We start from the raw sequence: 21,943 nt of genomic DNA, 5'->3' as shown, positions 1-21,943 counted from the left end.
GTGACCAAGAACCCAATGGTCACTCTGACAGAGCTCCAAAGTTCCTCTGTGGAGATGTTGTTTTTCTGGAAGGTTCACCCAATCTCTGCAGCACTCCACCAATCAGGCCTTTATGGTAGAGTGGCCAGACGGAAGCCACTCCTCAGTAATAGGCACATGACAGCCCGCTTGGAATTTGCCAAAAAGCACCTAAAGGACTCTCAGACCATGAGAAACAAGATTCTCTGGTCTGATGAAACCAAGATTGAACTCTTTGGCCTGAATGCCAGGAGGGGATGTTTTTCAGCGGCAGTGACTGAGAGACTAGTCAGAATCGAGGGAAAGATGAACCTAGCAAAGTACAGAGATTCTTGATGAAAACCTGCTCCAGAGCACTCAGGACCTCAGACTGTGGCAAAGGTTCACCTTCCAACAGGACAACGACCCTAAGCACACAGCCAAGACAACATACGAGTGGCTTCAGGACAAGTCTCTGAATGTTCTTGAGTGGCACAGTCAGAGCCCGAACTTGAACCCGATCGAACATCTCTGAAAAGACCTGAAAAAAGCGACGCTCCCCATCCAACATGACGGAGAAGAGAGGATCTACAGAGAAGAATGGGAGAAACTCCCCAAATACAGGTGTGCCAAGCTTTTAGCGTCATACCCAAGACGCTGTAATCACTGTCAAAGGGGCTTCAACAAAGTACTGAGTAAAGGGTCTGAATACTTATGTAAATGTGATTTCAGTTTTTTATTTTATATAMATTTGCAAAAATCTATAAAAACCTGTTTTTGCATTGCCATTATGGGATATTGTGTGTGGATTGATGAGGTAAAAAAACAACTTAATCCGTTTTAGAATAAGGCTGTAACGTAACAAAATGTGGAAAAAGCCAAGGGGTCTGAATACTTTCTGAATGCACTGTACTTCCATGAATCTTTCCATTCAGACTAGTCTTGTGAGGCATCCAAGAGCAAAACAACCAACATGTTCAGGAGAGACTTGCCTTTCCACAGAGGGGTCATATTAGTGTGTAGCCCAAACGATTCAGACAGAAGTTGGCAGATCGGATGTACCAACTTCAGATCAATCCTGCGAGGCATATGGGGGCCGTAAAGCAAAATGGAGAACACCATCGTGTTCATGGGAGCGTTCAGACGCTACAGACGTTTTTGTGAGAACACAGATTTTTGGGAAGTCTCATGATCTGACAAACACAGCTCTAGCTTTGATACCTTTCACCATAGATGCGGAAGGCAACATAGGCGGATGCAGTGGGTTGAGACGCAGCCCATGCAAAAACAGTTATCTTGTATTTTTTTATTTCACCTTTATTTAACCAGGTAGGCTAGTTGAGAACAAGTTCTCATTAGCAACTGCGACCTGGCCAAGATAAAGCATCTCAATTTGACACATACAACAACACAGAGTTACACATGGAATAAACAAAACATACAGTCAATAACACAGTAGAACAAAAGAAACCAAAAAGTCTATATACAGTGAGTGCAAATGAGGTAAGATAAGGGAGTTAAGGCAATAAATAGGCCATGGTGGCGAAGTAATTACAATAAAGCAATTAAACACTGGAATGGTAGATGTGCAGAAGATGAATGTGCAAGTAGAGATACTGGGGTGCAAAGGAGCAAGATAAATAAATAAATACAGTATGGGGATGAGGTAGGTAGATGGGCTGTTTACAGATGGGCTATGTACAGGTGCAGTGATCTGTGAGCTGCTCTGACAGCTGGTGCTTAAAGCTAGTCAGGGAGATATGAGTCTCCAGCTTCAGAGTTGGAGAGTTTTGCAGTTCGTTCCAGTCATTGGCAGCAGATTGGAGATGCTTAATGTGAGTCTGGAAGGAGAGTTTACAGTCTAACCAGACACCTAGGTATTTGTAGTTGTCCACGTATTCTAAGTCAGAGCCTTCTTCTGCATTGATCGGTTGAATAGCATGCATTTAGTTTTACTTGCGTTTAAGAGCAGTTGGCGGCCACGGAAGGAGAGTTGTATGGCATTGAAGCTCGTCTGGAGGTTAGTTAACACAGTGTCCAAAGAGGGGCCAGAAGTATACAGAATGGTGTCGTCTGCATAGAGGTGTATCAGAGAATCACCAGCAGCAAGAGCAACATCATTGATGTATACAGAGAAGAGAGTCGGCCCGAGGATTGAACCCTGTGGCACCCCCATAGAGACTGCCAGAGGTCCGGACAACAGGCCCTCAGATTTGACACACTGAACTCTATCTGAGAAGTAGTTGGTAAACCAAGGCTGTCGAGTCTGCCAATAAGAATGTGGTGATTGACAGAGTCGAAAGCCTTGGCCAGGTCGATGAATACGGCTGCACAGTAATGTGTCTTATCGATGGCGGTTATGATGTCATTTAGGACCTTGAGCGTGGCTGAGGTGCACCCATGACGAGCTCTGAAACCAGATTGCATAGCGGAGAAGGTACTGTGGGATTCGAAATGGTCGGTAATCTGTTTATTGACTTGGCTTTCGAAGACCTTAGAAAGGCAGGGTAGATATAGGTCTGTAGCAGTTTGGGTCAAGTGTCCCCCCCCCCTTTGAAGAGGGGGATGACTGCAGCTGCTTTCCAATCTTTGGGAATCTCAGACGATTCGAAAGAGAGGTTGAACAGGCTAGTAATAGGGGTTGCAACAATTTTAGAAAGTGTGGGTCCAGATTGTCTAGCCCGGCTGATTTGTAGGGGTCCAGATTTTGCAGCTCTTTCAGAACATCAGCTATCTGGATTTGGGTGAAGGAGAAATGGTGGGGGCTTTGGCGGGTTGCTGTGGAGGGTCCCGGGCAGTTGACCGGGGTAGGGGTAGCCAGATGGAAAGCATGGCCAGCCGTAGAGAAATGCTTTTTGAAATTCTCAGTTATAGTGGATTTATCGGTGGTGACAGTGTTTCCTAGCCTCAGTGCAGTGGGCAGCTGGGAGGAGGTGCTCTTATTCTCCATGGACTTTACAGTTTCCCAGAACTTTTTTGAGTTAGTACTACAGGATGCACATTTCTGTTTGAAAAAGCTAGCTGTAGCTTTCCTAACTTCCCTKAAAAGTTGCATATCACGGGGGCTATTCGATGCTAATGCAGAACGCCACAGGATGTTTTTGTGCTGGTCAAGGGCAGACAGGTCTGGAGTGAACCAAGGACTATATCTATTCCTAGTTCTACATTTTTTGAATGAGGCATGCTTATTTAAGATGGTGAGGAAGGCACTTTTAAAGAATAGCCAGGCATCATCTACTGACGGGATGAGGTCAATGTCATTCCAGGATATCCCGGCCAGGTCTATTAGAAAGGCCTGCTCGCAGAAGTTTTTTAGGGAGCGTTTGACAGTGATGAGGGGTGGTCGTTTGGTCGCAGACCCATTATGGATGCAGGCAATGAGGCAGTGATCGCTGAGATCTTGATTGAAAACAGCAGAGGTGTATTTGGAGGGCGAGTAAGTTAGGATGACATCTATGAGGGTGCCCGTGTTTACGGATTTGGAGTTGTACCTGGTAGATTCATTGATCATTTGTGTGAGATTGAGGGCATCAAGCTTGGATTGTAGGATGGCCGGGGTGTTAAGCATGTCCCAGTTTAGGTCACCTAGTAGCACGAGCTCAGAAGATAGATGGGGGGCAATCAATTCACATATGGTATCTAGGGCACAGCTGCGGGCAGAGGGAGGTCTATAGCAAGCGGCAACAGTGAGAGACTTGTTTCTGGAAAGGTGAATTTTTAGAAGTAGAAGCTCGAATTGTTTGGGTACAGACTTGGATAGTAATACAGAACTCTGCAGGCAATCTTTGCAGTAGATTGCAACACCGCCCCCTTTGGCAATTCTATCTAGGCAGAAAATGTTATAGTTAGCGATGGAGATTTCAGGGTTTTTGGTGGTCTTCCTAAGCCAGGATTCAGACACGGCTAAGACATCCGGGTTGGCAGAGTGTGCTAAAGCAGTGAGTAAAACAAACTTAAGGAGTAGGCTTCTAATGTTAACATGCATGAAACCAAGGCTTTTACGGTTACAGAAGTCAACAAATGAGAGGGAGTGGGAGTGGAGCTAGGCACTGCAGGACCTGGATTAACCTCTACATCACCAGAGGAACAGAGGAGAAGTAGGATAAGGGTACGGCTAAATGCTATACGAACTGGCCGTCTAGCACGTTCGGAACAGAGTAAAAGGAGCAGGTTTCTGGGCACGATAGCATAGATTCAAGGCATAGTGTACAGACAAAGGTAAGGTAGGATTTGAGTACATTGGAGGTAAACCTAGGCATTGAGTAATGATGAGAGAGACTAGAGATATAGTCTCTAGAAACGTTTAAACCAGGTGATGTCATTGCATATGTAGGAGGTGGAACAACATGGTTGGTTAAGGCATATTGAGCAGGGCTAGAGGATCTACAGTGAAATAAGACAGTAATCACTAACCAGGACAGTAATGGACGAGGCATATTGATATTAGAGAGAGGCATGCGTAGCTAAGTGAACATATGGGTCCAGTGAGTGGTTGGGCTGACTGGGGACATGGCGATTCAGACAGTTAGCAGGCCGATGCTAACACGCTAACAGTTAGTAGGCCGGGGCTAAACAAGCTAGCAGTTAGCAGACCGGGGCTGACAAGCTTGCAGTTAGCAGACCGGGTTAGCAAGCAAGCAGTTAGCAGGGGCTAGCAGTTAGCAGACCGGGGCAGGCAAGCTAGCAGTTAGCAGACCRGGGCAGGCAAGCTAGCAGTTAGCAGACCGGGGCTAGCAAGTTAGCCTTTGGGGGACGCCGCGATGGGGGTAAGTCTGTTTTTGCCTCTTCTTGCGGTGACGTCGATAGACCAGTCATGGAATTAGTAGGGTTCCAAGTAGCTCTAGGTAGCTAGCAGGCCTAGCAGGTTAGCAGAATGGGCCTTCAGCAGACTTCGCGCCTGAGGGGCCTGTTGGAATCCAAGGGCAGATTATGTCGGTATTCCAGTCGTAGAGGATCGGCGGGGTTCCGTGCCCCGTACCGGCAGTAGAAGGGTTCCGGATATTGTAGCCCAGGAGTGGGCTTCGGTGGTAGCACAGGAGCCCTGGCCGGGCTAGCTTCAGGCTAATTGGTGCTTGCTCCGGGATGGAAACGCTAGCCAGGAGTGGTCACCCGGGATTGCGGTTAGCTAGTTGCGAAGATCCAGATGAAAATGTTCAGAGTTTGCGGTAGGAATCCGGGGATATGGAGAGAAATAGGTCCGTTATGCTCTAGTTTGAGTCCCGTTGTTCGAACTGGCGAGAGCTTTCCGAGCTAAAGGTTAGCTGATGACCACTAGCAATGGTTTGCTAACTGATAGCTGGTAGGTAGTTAGCTGGCTAGCTTCAGTTGAGGGATTCCAGATCCGAAGTAAATAGAAATACTTCAGAAAAAAGCAGATCCACGCCACATTGGGTGAGGCGGGTTGCAGGAAAGTATTTAGAAGTTGAGGTTTAGGAAAATATTTTTAAAAGATATGCGAAGAAAAATATATATACAAGGGACACAACAGGACAAAGACGTCTGACTGCTACGCCATCTTGGATGTATCTCTAGTTTAAATTGACAGATTTTGATGGTGATTTTTACAATTATGCTAATTAGATTCCAGCATACTGACATTGACTTTGGAGGTCAATAGAGATGAAAATTGGAGCTGGTCTAAGGGTAACATATGTTTTATAGTCAGTATGCAGACTATGTATACACAGTACTGGGCTACAGATGGTGTTAAAGTATTATGTGTCTGTACTGTATGACGCTGGAACTGAAGTTAAAATATCAAATGTATAATATTTACATATGGAAAGAGTATGGAGCTGGTGTTAAAGTATTATATGTATAGTGAACAAAAATATAGACGCAAGTGTTGGTCCCATGTTTCATGAGCTGAAATAAAATTTTAAAAGCCTATTTCTCTCAAATTTTGTGCCCAAATTTGTTTACATCCCTGTTAATAATGAGCATTTCTCCTTTTCCAAGATAATCCAGCCACCTGACACATGTGGCATATCAAGAAGCTGATTAAATGGAATGATCATTACACCTGTGCACCTTGTGCTGGGGACAATAAAAGGCAACTCTAAAATGTGCAGTTTTGTCACACAACACAATACCACAAATGTCTCCAGTTTTGAGGGAGAGTGCAATCGGCAATGCTGACTGCAKGAATGTCCACCTGGACTGTTGCCAGATAATTACATTTTTATTTCTCTACTACCATAAGCCACCTCCAACGTCATTTTAGAGAATTTGGCAGTACGACCAACCAGCCTCACAACCGCAGACCATGTGTTACCACATGGCCCAGGACCTCCACATCTGGCTTCTTCGTCTGGKATCAGCCACCCAGACAGCTGATGAAACTGAAAAGTATCTGCCCTTTTGTGGGGAAAAACCTATTCTGATTGGCTGGGCCTGGCTCCCCAGTGGTTGGGCCTATGCCCTCCCAGGCCCACTCATGTGAAACCCATAGATTAGGGCCTAATGAATTGACTTCAATTGACTGATTTCCATGAACTGTAACTCATTCAAACTGTTACAAATTGTTGCATGTTGCGTTTATATTTTTGTTCAGTATATTTCATTTACATATGGATACGCTACTGGGCTGGAGCTGGTCTTTCCGGTGAGGATGCTGCGAGCCTTCTTCTTGGTCATGTTGAGGTTCTTCAGATAGGCGTTGTTGACTCGCTTGGCCAGGGATTTGAGATCTGAGCCATTAGGGTTGGTGGTCGGGACTTTCTCTCCCGCCAGGAGGCCCGCCACCAGCTTCCTCTTCTCTGCCTCCGGCATGCGGCCATACCGGATCGCTGGGAACAAGCAGGAAAACTCATTTTAGTCTGCATCCATAAATTGGGGATACTCACAAGTACTCACTGATGGGGTACATCCCCAACTTTCTCCAGTAAACATGTGAGAATAGGAGGAAGGTGGTTGTGTCTCACCGTCATGGGACATGCCCAGCAGCAGGCACTTCTGGAAGCGGCAGTACTGGCACTTGTTTCTGCTCTTCTTCTGGATCTTACAGCTGCGCTCACAGCGCTCATAGTCCAGCTTCATACGGATGGTCCGCCGGAAAAACCCCTGAGAGAAACCGAGTCAGTAGAGGGGGGGAAGAAAGCAAAAACAGTGAGAAAGGTTTTATTAGATATATAGAGCAGTAGACTTTACAGTTTATAAATTATGCAAAGAGCTGCTCCAATAGATTTTACGTAACACATTCTGGGAGCCTCCTGGGATCTTCCCATCCCTTCAATCACTGCTTCCTCACCTTGCAACCCTCACAGGCGTGTACTCCATAGTGGAACCCTGAGGCCTTGTCTCCACAGATACGACATTCCACATTGATCCCGGCCCCCGTCCCATCCTCTCGACCCAGGAGGAGTTGGTCCGACAGCGATGGAGACGACGTCTGGGACAGATCTAGAGAAAGATAGATAAGGGAAGGTTCTGTTATTCTAGGGCTCTGAATCCCTGACTGACTTTAACTAGGGACAGGAGTTTCTCCTGATCACATTACCAGACAAGGAACATCTCCTCGTCATATAAATGTACTTGTATTATATTTGGGATTACTGAACAGTTCAATTACTCATATAGTTAGCAATCCACATGGAAATGTGTGTAATATGAAAGCATTTCTCTGTAATACTGGAGTGACTGTAAAGAGATGGAAGTGAGATAAGGATGACACGAGTCAGACTAAAAATGTTAAAGTTAATGTTGGTGGCACCAGTCTGGACAGTATATTTATGGCTTTGCGTGTATCACTGGGCTATATGTACATTTACCAACACTACCTGAACAATGTTATGTATATGTGCAGTGATTAAAGTACTTAAGTAAAAATACCTTAAAGTACTATTTCAGTCGTTTTTTGGGGTATCTGTACTAACTATTGATATTTTTACTTCACTAAAATAATGTACTTTTTACTCCATACATTTTCCCTGACACCCAAAAGTACTCGTTACATTTTGGATGCTTAGCAGGACAGATTTTTTTTCTAATTTACACACTTATCAAGAGAACATCCCTGGTCATCCCTACTGCCTCTGATCTGGCAGACTCACTAAACACAAATGATTAGTTTGTAAATTATGTCTGAGTGTTGGCGCATGCCTCTGGCTATCCGTAAATAAAAATAAATAAAAAACAAGAAAATGGTGCCGTCTTGTTAGCTTTATATAATGAATTTAAAAATATTATATACTTTTACTTTTGATTGTTAAGTATATTTCAGCAATTACATTTACTTTTGATACGTAACTGTATTTAAAACCAAATACTTTTATGCTTTTACTCAAGTAGTATTTTACTGGGTGACAGTCACTTTTACTAGAGTCATTTTCTATTAAGGTATCTTTACTTTTACTCAAGTATGACAATTGGGTACTTTTCCCACCACTGTTATGTGCAATGGGAGTTTGGCGTGAGTGCACTTGCACGCATGTTTATGTGCATGTTTCTATATGTGTAAATGCAGTGGTGTAAAGTGCTTAAGTAAAACTACTTTAAAGTACTACTTAAATCGTTTTTGGAGGTATTAGTACTTTACCATTTATATTTGACTACTTTTATTTCATGACATTCCTAAAGAAAATAATGTACTTTTTACTCCAAACATTTTCCTTGACACCCACAATGGTCAAATTCACACACACTTATCAAGAGAACAAACCTGGTCATTCCTACTTCCTCTGATCTGGCGGACTAACTAAACAAATGCTTTGCTTGTAAATAATGTCAGTGTTGGTGTGGCCCTGGCTACTTTTGATACTTAAGTATATTTAAAACAAAATACTTAGACTTTTACTCTGGTATTTTACTGGGTGACTCACCTTAATAGAAAATGTATTTTAACTTTTACTCAAGTATGACAATTGAGTACTTTTTCCACCACTGTGTAAATGTGTATGTGTCAAGGATCTGCCCAGTGCTGGTGAGTTCCAGCCTGCTCCCTTCCTGAGGTGTAATCTCTGCCACTGCCTGCCAAAGGGTTCTCCCAGTGGAGCCCATGAGCTATGCTAGAAATGCCAGGGGTAGGAGACACCATAGAATAACACCGGCTAAGAGGGACAATCGGATTAAAGTGACATTCCATTCCAGAACTTAGAACCATGTGTGTTCCACTCCACACATTATGTTCCAACCATGTGTTCTGTTCTATCCGTTCTGTTGCTAGGGGGATTTCTCCAACACCCTGTTTAAAACTAGAATAGCAAGGAGGGACATTACGTTATAAGGCAACATTCCATTTCAGAATTTGTAACCAAGAGCCTTCTGTTCTATCCACTCTGCTACACACCATAGAAACAGAATGGAGTAGAAGGAACAATCCACTTCAATGCAATGTTCCACTTGAAAATTTAGGACCACGTTACGGGTGTTCTAATCTATCCATTTAATTCTAGGTTTAACCTGACGGCAGGGCTACATTGCTAGGCTAGGCCAGGATGAAAACATGGGAAACCCAGCAGAGCAGGGGCAGGCCGGGCAGCGGAGAGCCACACAGAGAGCGAGAAGGAAGAGGGTCTGAGCTCCGCTGTGTGGGAGGAAGCCGAGGCGCCTGAGGAGAAGTAACTCCCCCAGAATGAGAACAGACTGACAGAGAACCGAGGGGGTTCTCAATGCCTCATCCATGACCACTTTCCTCTCTCTAAGAGACTATTTCCCAATTAATCTTTCCTCCATTCCTTGCATCTTATTTCCTTGCCTCCTTCTCAAAAAACATTGGAGAATAGGGTCAGTGGGGAGAGACCTTGAGTCTTCTCCTATATGGCTGAGAAGGAGGCGAGGAGATGTTAGCAAAGATTCATTGAGAAAGTGCCATAGTGTGCATCAATCAATCAAATCTATTTATAAAGCCCTTCTCAGCTGATGTCACAAAGTGCTGTACAGAAACCCAGCCTAAAACCCCAAACAGCAAGCAATGCAGGTGTAGAAGCACGCGTATCAGTCCAACACTAGGTTTTAATGACGAGGAATTCAGTGAACTTGCTTTTCTATTGGTATAACGTAAACTCTGCTTAAACATGAAGCACCTCATTGCCACCTTAATGTGCCTCCTTGGGGTAAACTATCAAACACTGAGTAGATAGAGATGTTTWCCATCTCCAGTATTTTTACCTTCAGTACTTAAACTGCCTGTTGTCCAGCGCCTGAGAAGAGTGGTGTTATTAATACGTTTCAGTGGCAAAGTTGCGTGACAAGAGTGTAGTCGTTTCGAGGGAAACACTAGATGTTGCTTGTCTGCAGCGATACTGTTTACTTGAAACCCTAATAGAGTGTAGTGTAGTCTGACTCATTCTCAATGTTTTTACGAAAAAGAAAAAAACTTCAGAGACCTCAACTGACCTGACCGTCGTACAGACCGCATCCTAACAACATTAGTTCCTTTGAGAAGGTGCCATCTCCCACCTGCCAAGACAAACACACACAGCTCGACTGACCAGACTGGAACATTTAGGTTGGCAGAGCTTGGAGAGGAGGCCAAATACGACCAGATTGTAGGAAATAGAGAAGAGTCCTATACGGGAGAATAAAGGAGAGAATGTCTACATGGCCCTGTAGAGAACAAGGTTTCTCATTCCATTACTCCCAGACCTCCACCTAGTTCTGTTGCACTACCTCATAAAATGTCTCCTATTGATTTTAATAGAACACCATGGAGGATGTCTCAGGAGCCACTGGTGGAGGATGTCTCAGGAGCCACTGGTGGAGGAAACCGTGAGAGCAGTGTCCTCTTGGTACAGTAGCTGTTTGGTCTGACTGGTTGGTGTAAACGCTTTACCGAGACACATTGAACTGCTCCATGTACTGAGGGTGTGTGTAAGTTGGTGAGGGTGTGCATGCGTGTGTGAGTATGCACGCATGAATGGCGGTGTAACTATGTGTGTGTTTAAGTGGACTGGAGATAACGATCTCTCGTCCGTAAAACACAAACATTTACATTACATTTAAGTCATTTAGCAGACGCTCTTATCCAGAGCGACTTACAAATTGGTGCATTCACCTTATGATATCCAGTGGAACAACCACTTTACAATAGTGCATCTAACTCTTTTAAGGGGGAGGGGGGGGGTTAGGAGGATTACTTTATCCTATCCTAGGTATTCCTTAAAGAGGTGGGGTTTCAGGTGTCTCCGGAAGGTGGTGATTGACTCCGCTGACCTGGCGTCGTGAGGGAGTTTGTTCCACCATTGGGGTGCCAGAGCAGCGAACAGTTTTGACTGGGCTGAGCGGGAACTGTACTTCCTCAGAGGTAGGGAGGCGAGCAGGCCAGAGGTGGATGAACGCAGTGCCCTTGTTTGGGTGTAGGGCCTGATCAGAGCCTGAAGGTACGGAGGTGCCGTTCCCCTCACAGCTCCGTAGGCAAGCACCATGGTCTTGTAGCGGATGCGAGCTTCAACTGGAAGCCAGTGGAGAGAGCGGAGGAGCGGGGTGACGTGAGAACAAACAAACAGAGAGGCAGTGCTCCATATCAAAGGGTGTCTGTATCTGGAGGAGAAGTCAATGGGCCTCTCAAGGACACAGGGCTAACCATTCTCTAAAGCCATTTGTGGATGAGATCTAGGCCTGCAAAATTAAGTTAAGGCTAATTGCCGACCATTTGTTTACAAGGTACTAGGGCTGTCACTGACTAAAGAAATCTTGGTCGACCGAAAGTCCTCTGTTCGTTCGACCAATCGATTGTATGTGGACACCTGCTCATAGAACATCTAATTCCAAAATCACGGTTATTAATATGGAGTTGGTCCCCGCTTTGCTGCTATAACAGCCTCCACTCTTGCGGGAAGGCTTTCTACTAGATGTTGGAACATTGCTGCGGGTCAGGGCTCTGAGCAGGACAGTCAAGGTCTTCCACACTGATCTCAACAAACCATTTCTGTATGGACCTCGCTTTGAACGAGGGCATTGTCATGCTGAAATAGGAAAGGGCCTTCCTCAAACTGTTGCCCCAAAGTCGGAAGTACAGAATCATCTAGAATGTTGTTGTATGCTGTTAAGGTGTTAAGGTTTCCCTTCACTGTAACTAAGGGGCCTAGCCCGAACAATGAAAAACAGCCCCAGGCCATTATTCATCCTCCAACAAACTTTTAGTTGGCACTATGTACTGGGGCGGGTATCGTTTTCCTGGCATCTGCCTGCCCAGTGACGCGAGCCTACCAGACGAGCTAAATGCCTTTTATGCTCGCTTCGAGGCAAGCAACACTGAAGCATGCATGAGAGCACCAGCTGTTCTGGATGACTGTGTGATAACGCTCTCGGTAGCCGATGTGAGCAAGACCTTTAAACAGGTCAACATTCACAAAGCTGCAGGGCCAGATGGATTACCAGGAAGTGTACTCAAAGCATGCGCGGACCAACTGGCAAGGGTCTTGTCGGGTTCACCTAGGGGTCATGAAAAGGGTTGTACCAAAATGTTTGATGAATTAGAATAATTGATTATGCTTAGGTTTTATTAATAGTAGGGGAGGGGTTATAAGACCCCTCCCTCCTTACATTTATAGGGTCCTAGACTACAGATTAACAATATATATATATTCATTATATAGTTTTAGAATTGTTCCACAGTTGTTTGCTTTTTCTCTCTCTCTCTCTCTTATAATGTGTGACAGAGAACTCTGCAGGGGAGTGTGGGAGATAAGAGACTASTCAGACATTCCACAATAAATCTACTTTGGGGAGGGGACATTTATTGCCTAGCTTTTAGATAAACACTGAAACTCTATGTTTGTATAGCTATGGATGCTGGATTTTGGTCTCAGGAGTAAAAAGGTAATGACGTAGTCAGTGACATCACTAAGGCGGGAATTTGATTTAATAAAACAACTTGAGACCTTTTGTTTGATGCAGAACTTACTCAGCAACATTCATGATATGTTCCTGTTTGTCAACTTCTGTCTACAATTGCATTAAAAGGTTTTTGAATGATTTAATTAAAAATATTGTCATAATGCTAATTTCACCAATGAGTAACTGATTGATAAGGAAACGAGGAAAAGAACCCTAACAGTCTTCACTKACATTTTCAACCTCTCCCTGACCAAGTCCGTAATACCTACATGTTTCAAGCAGACCAACATAGTCCCAGTGCCCAAGGAAGCGAAGGTAACCTGCCTAAATGATTACCACCCCGTAGCACTCACTTCGGTAGCCATGAAGCGCTTTGAAAGGCTGGTTATGACTCACATCACCAGCATCCACCCGGACACCCTAGACCCACTCCAATTCGCATACCGCCCCAACAGATCCACAGATGACGCAATATCAATCACACTCCACACTGCCCTTTCCCACCTGGACAAATGGAACACCTATGTGAGAATGCTGTTCATTGACTACAGCTCAGAATTCAACACCATAGTGCCCACAAAGTTCATCACTATGCTAAGGATCCTGGGAATAAACACCTCCCTCTGCAACTGGATCCTGGACTGACGGGCCGCCCCCAGGTGGTAACGGTAGGCAAAAACACGTCTGCCATGCTGATCCTCAACACTGGGGCCCCTCAGGGGTGTGTACTTAGTCCCCTCCTGTACTCCCCCTGTTCACCCACGACTGCGTGGCCAAACACAACTCCAACACCATCATTAAGTTTGCTGACGACACAATAGTGGTAGGCCTGATTACCGACAACGATGAGACAGCCTTTAGGGAGGAGGTCAAAGACCTGGCAGTGTAGTGCCAGGACAACAACCTCTCCCTCAATGTGAGCAAGACAAAGGAGCGGATCGTGGACTACAGGAAAAAGCCGGGCCGAACAGGCCCCCATTCACATCGACGGGGCTGTAGTGGAGCGGGTCGAGAGTATCAAGTTCCTTGGTGTCCACATCACCAACAAACTATCATGGTCCAAACACACCAAGACAGTCGTGAAGAGGGTACGACAACACCTTTTCCCCCTCAGGAGACTGAAAAGGTTTAGCATGGGTCCCCAGATCCTCAAAAAGGTATACAGCTGCACCAGCAAGAGCATCCTGACCGGTTGCATCACCGCCTGGACTGGTAACTGCTCGGYATCTCACCGTAAGGCGCTACAGAGGGTAATGCGTACAGCCCAGTACATCACTGTGGCCAAGCTTCCTGCCATTCAGGAACTATATACTAGGCGGTGTCAGAGGAAAGCACAAAAAATTGTCAAAGACTCCAGTCACCCAAGTCATACTGTTTTTTCTGATACTGCACGGCAAGCGGTATCAGAGCGCCAAGTCTAGGACCAAAAGGCTCCTTAACAACTTCTACCCCCTAGCCATAAGACTGCTGAACCATTAATCAAATGGCCACCGGACTATTTACATTGACACCCCCTCCCCTCCATTTGTATTGTACACTGCTGCTACTCACTGGTTATTATCTATGCATAGTCACTTCACCCCTACCTACATGTATAGAAGAGCTCGACTAACCTGTACCCACACACATTGACTCAGTACCGGTACCCCCTGTATATAGCCTCGTTAGTGTTATTTTTTTAGTTTAGGTAAATATTTTCTTATCTCTTTCTTGAACTGCACTGTTGGTTAAGGGTTTGTAAGTAAGAAATTCACAGTAATATCTACACGTTGTATTCGGCGCAAGTGACAAATAATGTTTGATTTGAAACCCAGATTCTTCTGTCAGACTGCCAGATGGAAAAATGCGATTTATCACTCCAAAGAATGCATTTCCACTGCTCCAGAGTCCAATAGCGGCAAGCTTTACACCACTTTAGCTGACACTTGGCATTGTGCATGGTGATCTTAGGTTTGTGTGCGCCTGCTCGGCCATGGAAACCCATTTCATGAAGCTCCCGGCAAACAGTTATTGTGCAGACGTTGCTTCCTGACGCAGTTTGGAACTCATAGTGAGTGTTGCAACCGAGGACAGACAATTTTTTACGTGCTACGTGCTTCAGCACTCACCGGTCCCGTTCTGTGAGCTTGTGTGTCCTACCACTTCACAGCTGAGCCGTTGTTGCTCCTAGACGTTTCCACTTCACAATAACAGCACTTACAGTTGTCCAGGGCAGGTCTAGCAACGAGTGTGGCTGAAATAGCCGAATCCACTCATTTGAAGGCGTGTCCACATAGTTCTGGCCATGTAGTGTATGTAATGGGGAATAGATAGACACTAACAACCAAACAAACAATTCACACAAAGACGTTATGGAACAACGAATGTGCACAAATTGGCAGTGGTGGAAAAAGTACTCAATTGTCATACTTGAGTAAAAGTAAAGATACCTTAATAGAAAATGACTCAAGTAAAAGTGAAAGTCACCCAGTAAAATACTACTTGAGTAAAAGTCGAAAAGTATTTGGTTTTAAATATACTTAAAATTAAGTTAAGTATCAAAAGTAAATGGAATTGCGAAAATGTAAGTAAAAGTATTAATAATTTCAAATTCCTTACATTAAGCAAACCAGACAGAACAATTGTACTTTTCTTTTTTTATTTGACAGATAGCCAGGGGCACACTCCWACACTCAGACATAATTTACAAACAAAGCATTTGTGTTTAGTAAGTCTGCCAGATCAGAGGCAGTAGGGATGACCAGGGATGTTCTCTTGATAAGTGTGTAAATTGGACCATTTTCCTGTCCTGGCACCACTACTTTTGGGTGTCAGGGAAAACATATTGAGTAAAAATTACATTATTTTCTTTAGGAATATAGTGAAGTAGAAGTAAAAGTTGTCAAATATAAATCGTAAAGTACTTTAAAGTATTTTTAATTAAGTACTATACACCACTGCAAATTGGCTGGAGAGTACGCAATCGAGAGAGAGACGTGCATTGTGCATCCACACTCCCCTTCTTCTTGGACTGTGCCATCTCTGCGGCCTCTGCAATCGATTAGTCTCGGCCTCCGCAATGGACTAGTTCACTGAGATGGGCGTGAATAAGACCGGTGTCTCGTGTGCTCTAAAAATAAAACACACACACACACACACACTCTACTGCTAATTTTTTTAAAAATCTTGGTCGACCAACAGCGTATCGACCAGTCGAATAATTGGGGTCAGCCCTACAAGGTACGCTATATCGACGTTGTAAGGGAGAGTTTTGTAAAGTGTATTGAATTTTTTTTTAGAAAGAACTTTTAATTAAGTTTGATTTGTTTACCCTGTTCAAGCGATTATATCTGGGGATCAGTGTCAAAGGACACCAGGTTTAACAGTGGGCAGGGGGGGGTATGTGATAAGAAATTGTTGCAGTCTTTGCACCGTCTGAGGATTTCATTATGACTTTTCTCACCACAATGACCCCAGTGGAGAGTTAATTGTTGTAAAGTAACAATCACATAAAACCCTCTCTTTCCAGGCATGGTCACATCGGCCCGTGACTGGTCACACTGTAGCTTTTGTCCTCCATGGGAAAATTTCCTCACTTCAAATGTTTTTAATTATACAAATCTGAGTATGTATTAAATGCCTTCACATTTAGCTTGAAAATTATGCCAGGCTACTGAGGATTACTTTTATCTTGGTGAGTGTAAATACAGAGATAAAAGCCTACTGTACAGTCAGAACAGAGTTCTAGATCATCAGCACACCGAGTTCTAGATTAACACACCGAGTGTAAAAACGTAATAAATATATGTAGAACCCCCCCCCAAAAAACACAGTTCTAGATCAACACACTGAGTTTTATGTCAGAACATAATTTAGAAGTTTAAATTATAGATCAGCACACAGTTCTTGATTGGAACACAGAGTTCTCTCAAGTCAACGAGGGGACTGGGTTATAGGCGCTATGTCTAAAGGTAAACATCACAGGGACTTTCCTTTGTGAGAATAAATAGCGTAAAAGGTGATGCTGTGTTTATGCTATAGGAACAACCACGATCAAAACAGATGTAGCCCACAAGGTGGGCCACATTTCACTAATCATCAACAACTGGGTTCAAATACATGTGTATTTGATATTTTTTCTGTCTATTTGAGTATTTTCAAATAATGTGGCCTGAATCAACTACTTCTATTGGAAGTAGGGCTGGCACAAATACTGTTTAAATACCGTATAAAACACACCAAAAACATCAAAACCGTTTGTTGTTGTGTGGAACGACCAGCTAACTGAAGATGGAACGACCTGGCATTTGCACGCTTGAGTCTGTTCCCGCAGTAACATGGACTCTTTAGAATATGATGACACTTTGTTGCTCCTCGCTGAAACAAGCAAGGTGTTGTAGCAAACAAGCCTGGACAACACCTCCCCTCCCTGCAGCAGCAGCAGCAGCAGCAGCAGCAGCAGCAGCAGCAGCAGCAGCAGCAGCAGCAGCAGTAGCAGCAGTAGCAGCAGCACATGCAGTCAGGAGCAGAGATAGGAAACTGTGAATCTAAAAAAAAAATATTATAAAAAAACATTCCAACGATTATAACGGTGACTGTGGTCATGTGGTTGGCCAATAACCGTATACAAAATTGCAGGACCGTCACAGCCCTAATTGGAAGTATTTGAAAGTATTTTCAAATAATTCCCTATAAATAGCCTACTATTTGAAAGTATTTTCAAATACTTATTTCAAATACCATGGGGATGGGAGTGTATTTAATTGTATGAGTATTTTCAAATACATGCCAATATTCAAATAATAAATATCTGAATACTTACCATGAAATGTATGTGAAAGTAATTGATACTTGAAATAGTATTTGAACCCAGGTCTTGTGTGTGTGTGTGTGTGTCTCACCTGTGCAGCTACTGGAGAGGGCAGGGCTGTCCGTATTGGAGGTGCTGTGGTTGTTACTACTCCCCTTCTCCTGCTGATCCTCTTGCTCCTGCTGCACAACCTCTTCGTCATGAGACTTCATGTCCCAGGAGCCAAAGCCCTCCTCCCTCTCAGGTGACACCTCTGCTCCTCGCACCCCCTCCTTCTCCCCCACTCTCTCTCCCAGCCCCTTCGACAGCAGGGATGGTTTTAGCACCTCCAAGGAGGACTCAAGCCCCCTCGCTCCGTCCGATGTGCACTCCCCAGGGGGGGAGGTGGTCCCGTTCCGGCAGACTCCCCCTTTCCTTACCAAAGCCCCGACACGCCGCTTCCGATCCCGTCGAGGGGCTTTGCTTTTGACCGGTGCTAAGACGGCGGCCCTGGTGCCCTCCATGGTGCTGCGTAGCTTCTCCCCTGACTCTCAGCCGCCCTCGGTCATGGCAACACCATCGCCRCCCTGCTGGGGAGGAGGGGAACAGCCAGTTAATACAGATCTGTTACAGAGGAATTATTTATTCCCAATCGGTGGTGTGTCATGAGGATAGGGTTGCAGCCAATCAGAGCTGCTATCACAGAATACAGTGACTGTTCAATCGAAATGCCTTTTACAAAGTTAGACATCCAATCAGATCCATGAAACACCTCTCCCCAGTTAAAACAACACATTGAGAGACAATGAAAGGCTTGAACATGGAACAGTGTAACCGGTACCGTCTCTTCTGGAAACACTTGTAATAACAGACACTTTGATCTGGTCTCATTCACCAGATCCCTCTGCAGATGAGGAAGCCTTAACCAGCACACCTCCAACCCAGAGAGACAGAAACAGCCTCCCCCACAGAAACATAGCATATGGGCCAGGTTAGAGGTTTTTGATTCAGGCCTGGAGTTAGTTTGTTGCTGAGGAGAGCCAGCTGTTAAGACTCTAAATTACTCTAAATCACTGAAATTCTCTCTCAGCTAATCACTAACAGAGAGAAGATAGAAAAAGGGGGAGATAAAAAGAGTAGCGAGAGAAAGAATAAGCTAACCCATCAATGTGTAGGCCTTGTTGTTCAGAGAGAAACACATACAGCACACACAGTGAGTGGGCTAGCCTCCAAGCCCCAGCACATGTGGGTCCTGGGGCAGGCAAGGCTGGTGTTTTTCTACAGGCACTTGTTGGGACGGAGAGCCCTGAGCTGAAGACACTCTCTGTTTGTGTGTGTGTGTAGGGAGACTCTGCGGATCAGCTAGCACCACTGACCTTTTCCCACATTCCGTACTTCCTGCTGAACAGCCATGGACTTTCCCCCACTGGCCTTGGGTCGCTGTTCATGTGGGTGAGTGAGTGTGTGTGTGCGTTTGTCAAGTGGAAATAGGGTTCATATGAACAGGCTATTGGGCTGATTTCATGGGGGATCACCAAGACTTTGTCTGGTGAGTTTAAAAGAGGGAAGAGACAATACCATAGACTAGGAATGTGACAAATGGAAAATTGTTCTTAAAAGGTTGATTTTGGGCACAAAACAGTCCAACTCCTCCTCTTTCTCAATTTTCTAACAGAAATGGGATGTGCCTTTCGCGGTTCATCGATGTGCCATTCTGGTCATGCGCGCCGCGACCGATGTAGCTAGTTCGTTAGTTAAGATAGCCACTGTTACCTAGCCAGTAACTCCTCCAATATGTGTTGACGTCATTTCATAGGATTTGTTTTTGTTTACCATTAAATAACCTGCATTGATCAGTTATACAGTTTAAAGCCGTTAAGTTAAAATAAGAAAAATTCATAAAATTCCACGTGAATTCACAATGCAGATGGTCTACATTGCGCTTCCTGCAGAGAGAGAAATGTTTTATAATTTATGCAGCTGGTGCTCTTGCTTTCCATGAGTGGCGCGTGTAGCTTGTTGTCATCCAATCACAAGTCATCAAACTGGCAATATTATTAGGAGATCGTGCCTTCAGAAAGTATTCGTACCCCTTGACACATTTTGTTGCATTACAGCCTGAATGCAGCAGTTAAAAGCAGTTAAAAGCGCTGGGCCAGTAAGCGAAAGGTTGCTGGTTTGAATCCCTAACCCCCAACAACAACAACTGCTCCCCTGTCGCTGATGATGTGGATGTCGATTAAGGCAGCCCCCCGCACCGCTCTGATTGAGGGGTTCGGTTAAACGGTGTAGACATTTCAGTTGAATGCATTCAGTTGTGCGACTGACTACAGTTGAAGTCGGAAGTTTACATACACTTAGGTTGGAGTCATTAAAACTTGTTTTTCAACCACTCCACAAATTTCTTGTTAACAAACTATAGTTTTGGCAAGTGGGTTAGGACATCTACTTTGTGCATGACACAAGTAATTTTTCCAACAATTGTTTACAGGCAGATTTTACTTATAATTCACTGTATCACAATTCCAGTGGGTCAGAAGTTTACATACACTAAGTTGACTGTGCTTTTAAACAGCTTCGGAAAATTCCAGACAATGAAGTCATGGCTTTAGAAGCTTCTGATAGGCTAATTGACATAATTTGAGTCAATTGGAGGTGTACCTGTGGATGTATTTCAAGGCCTACCTTCAAACTCAGTGCCTCTTTGCTTGACATCATGGGAAAATCAAAAKAAATCAGCCAAGACCTCAGAAAAACAATTGTAGACCTCCACAAGTCTGATTCATCCTTGGGAGCAATTTCCAAACGCCTGAAGGTACCACGTTCATCTGTACAAACAATAGTACGCAAGTATAAACACCATGGGACCACGCAGCAATCATACCGCTCAGGAAGGAGACGCGTTCTGAGACGGGTTCGCAACTGCACATGGGGACCTCTTGTCTGATGAAACAAAAATATAACTATTTGGCCATAATGACCATCGTTATGTTTGGAGGGAAAAGGGGGAGGCTTGCAAGCCGAAGAACACCATCCCAACTGTGAAGCACGGGGGTGGCAGTTTCATGTTGTGGGGGTGCTTTGCTGCAGGAGGGACTGATGCACTTCACAAAATGGATGGCATCATGAGGGATATATTATGTGGATATATTGAAGCAACATCTCAAGACATCAGTCAGGAAGTTAAAGCTTAGTCGCAAATGGGTCTTCCAAATGGACAATGACCCCAAGCATACTTCCAAAGTTGTGGCAAAATGGCTTAAGAACAACAAAGTCAAGGTATTGGAGTGGCCATCACAAAGCCCTGACCTCAATCCTATAGAACATTTCTGGGCAGAACTGAAAAAGCGAGTGCGAGCAAGGAGGCCTACAACCCTGATTTAGTTACACCAGCTCTGTCAGGGGGAATGGGCCAATATTCACCCAACTTATTGTGGGAAGCTTGTGGAAGGCTACCCAAAACATTTGACCCAAGTTAAACAATTTAAAGGCAATGCTACCAAATACTAATTGAGTGTATGTAAACTTCTGACCCACTGGGAATGTGATGAAAGAAATAAAAGCTGAAATAAATCACTCTACTATTATTCTGACATTTGACATTCTTAAAATAAAGTGGTGATCCTAACTGACCTAAGAAAGGGAATTTTTACTAGGATTAAATGTCAGGAATTGTGAAAAACTGAGTTTAAATCTATTTGGCTAAGGTGTATGTAAACTTCCGACTTCAACTGTAGGTATGACCTTTCCCACAAAACGACAAAGTGAAAACATGTTTTTCGAAATGTTTGCTAAATTGAAAATTAAAACAGAAATCTTATTTATGTAATTATTCACACCCCTGAGTCAATACATGATAGAATACMAAAAAAAAAGTTCTCTCTTCAAGCTTTATCAAGTTGGTTGTTGATCATTGATAGACAGCCATTTTAAAGTCTTGCCATAGATTATCAAGCCAATTTAAGTCAAAACTGTAACTCGGCCACTCAGAAACATTCAATGTCATCTTGGTAATATTCGTTCTTGTGTTTTAAGTCATTGTCTTGCTGAAAGGTGCATTTGTCTCCGAGTGTCGGTTGGAAAGCAGACTGAACCAGGTTTCCTCTAGGATTTTGCCTGTACTTAACTTCATTCTGTTTTTTATTTACACTAGTCCATGGCGATGACTAGCATACCCATAACATGATGCAGCCACCACCATGCTTGAGGAAACCAAGCAGCATCGCGCCGACAGAGATGGTCGGATTGGATTTAATCCCAGTAGCCGACCCAAAACAAAGGCGCCGCAGAAGGGGCAGACGGAGCGGCCTCCTGGCCAGGCTCCGTTGACGTGCACTTCGCTCACGAGTATACTACTCGCCAATGTCAAGTCTCTTGACGAGGTAGATGAAATTCGAGCAA

At 44.3% G+C, this 21,943-nt stretch overlaps 1 protein-coding gene across 1 annotated transcript in view; it reads right to left on the bottom strand.

The window, feature by feature from the left end:
* The window catches only part of LOC111970368 (peroxisome proliferator-activated receptor delta), a 53,921-nt gene that overhangs the window by 7,579 nt on the left and 24,399 nt on the right, over positions 1-21,943 (bottom strand). Inside the window, exons 2-5 of the mRNA XM_023997061.2 lie at positions 17,655-18,132; positions 7,247-7,398; positions 6,921-7,059; positions 6,565-6,785 (exon numbers count right to left, since the gene is read on the bottom strand). Coding sequence (XP_023852829.1) covers positions 6,565-6,785; positions 6,921-7,059; positions 7,247-7,398; positions 17,655-18,066 — 924 coding nt within the window. The 5' untranslated portion in view covers positions 18,067-18,132. The remainder of the gene's footprint in view (positions 1-6,564; positions 6,786-6,920; positions 7,060-7,246; positions 7,399-17,654; positions 18,133-21,943) is intronic.

This window comes from Salvelinus sp. IW2-2015, linkage group LG11 (assembly GCF_002910315.2).
Source record: "Salvelinus sp. IW2-2015 linkage group LG11, ASM291031v2, whole genome shotgun sequence".
Taxonomy (NCBI): domain Eukaryota; kingdom Metazoa; phylum Chordata; class Actinopteri; order Salmoniformes; family Salmonidae; genus Salvelinus; species Salvelinus sp. IW2-2015.
This window is presented reverse-complemented; position numbering and strand designations above follow the sequence as displayed.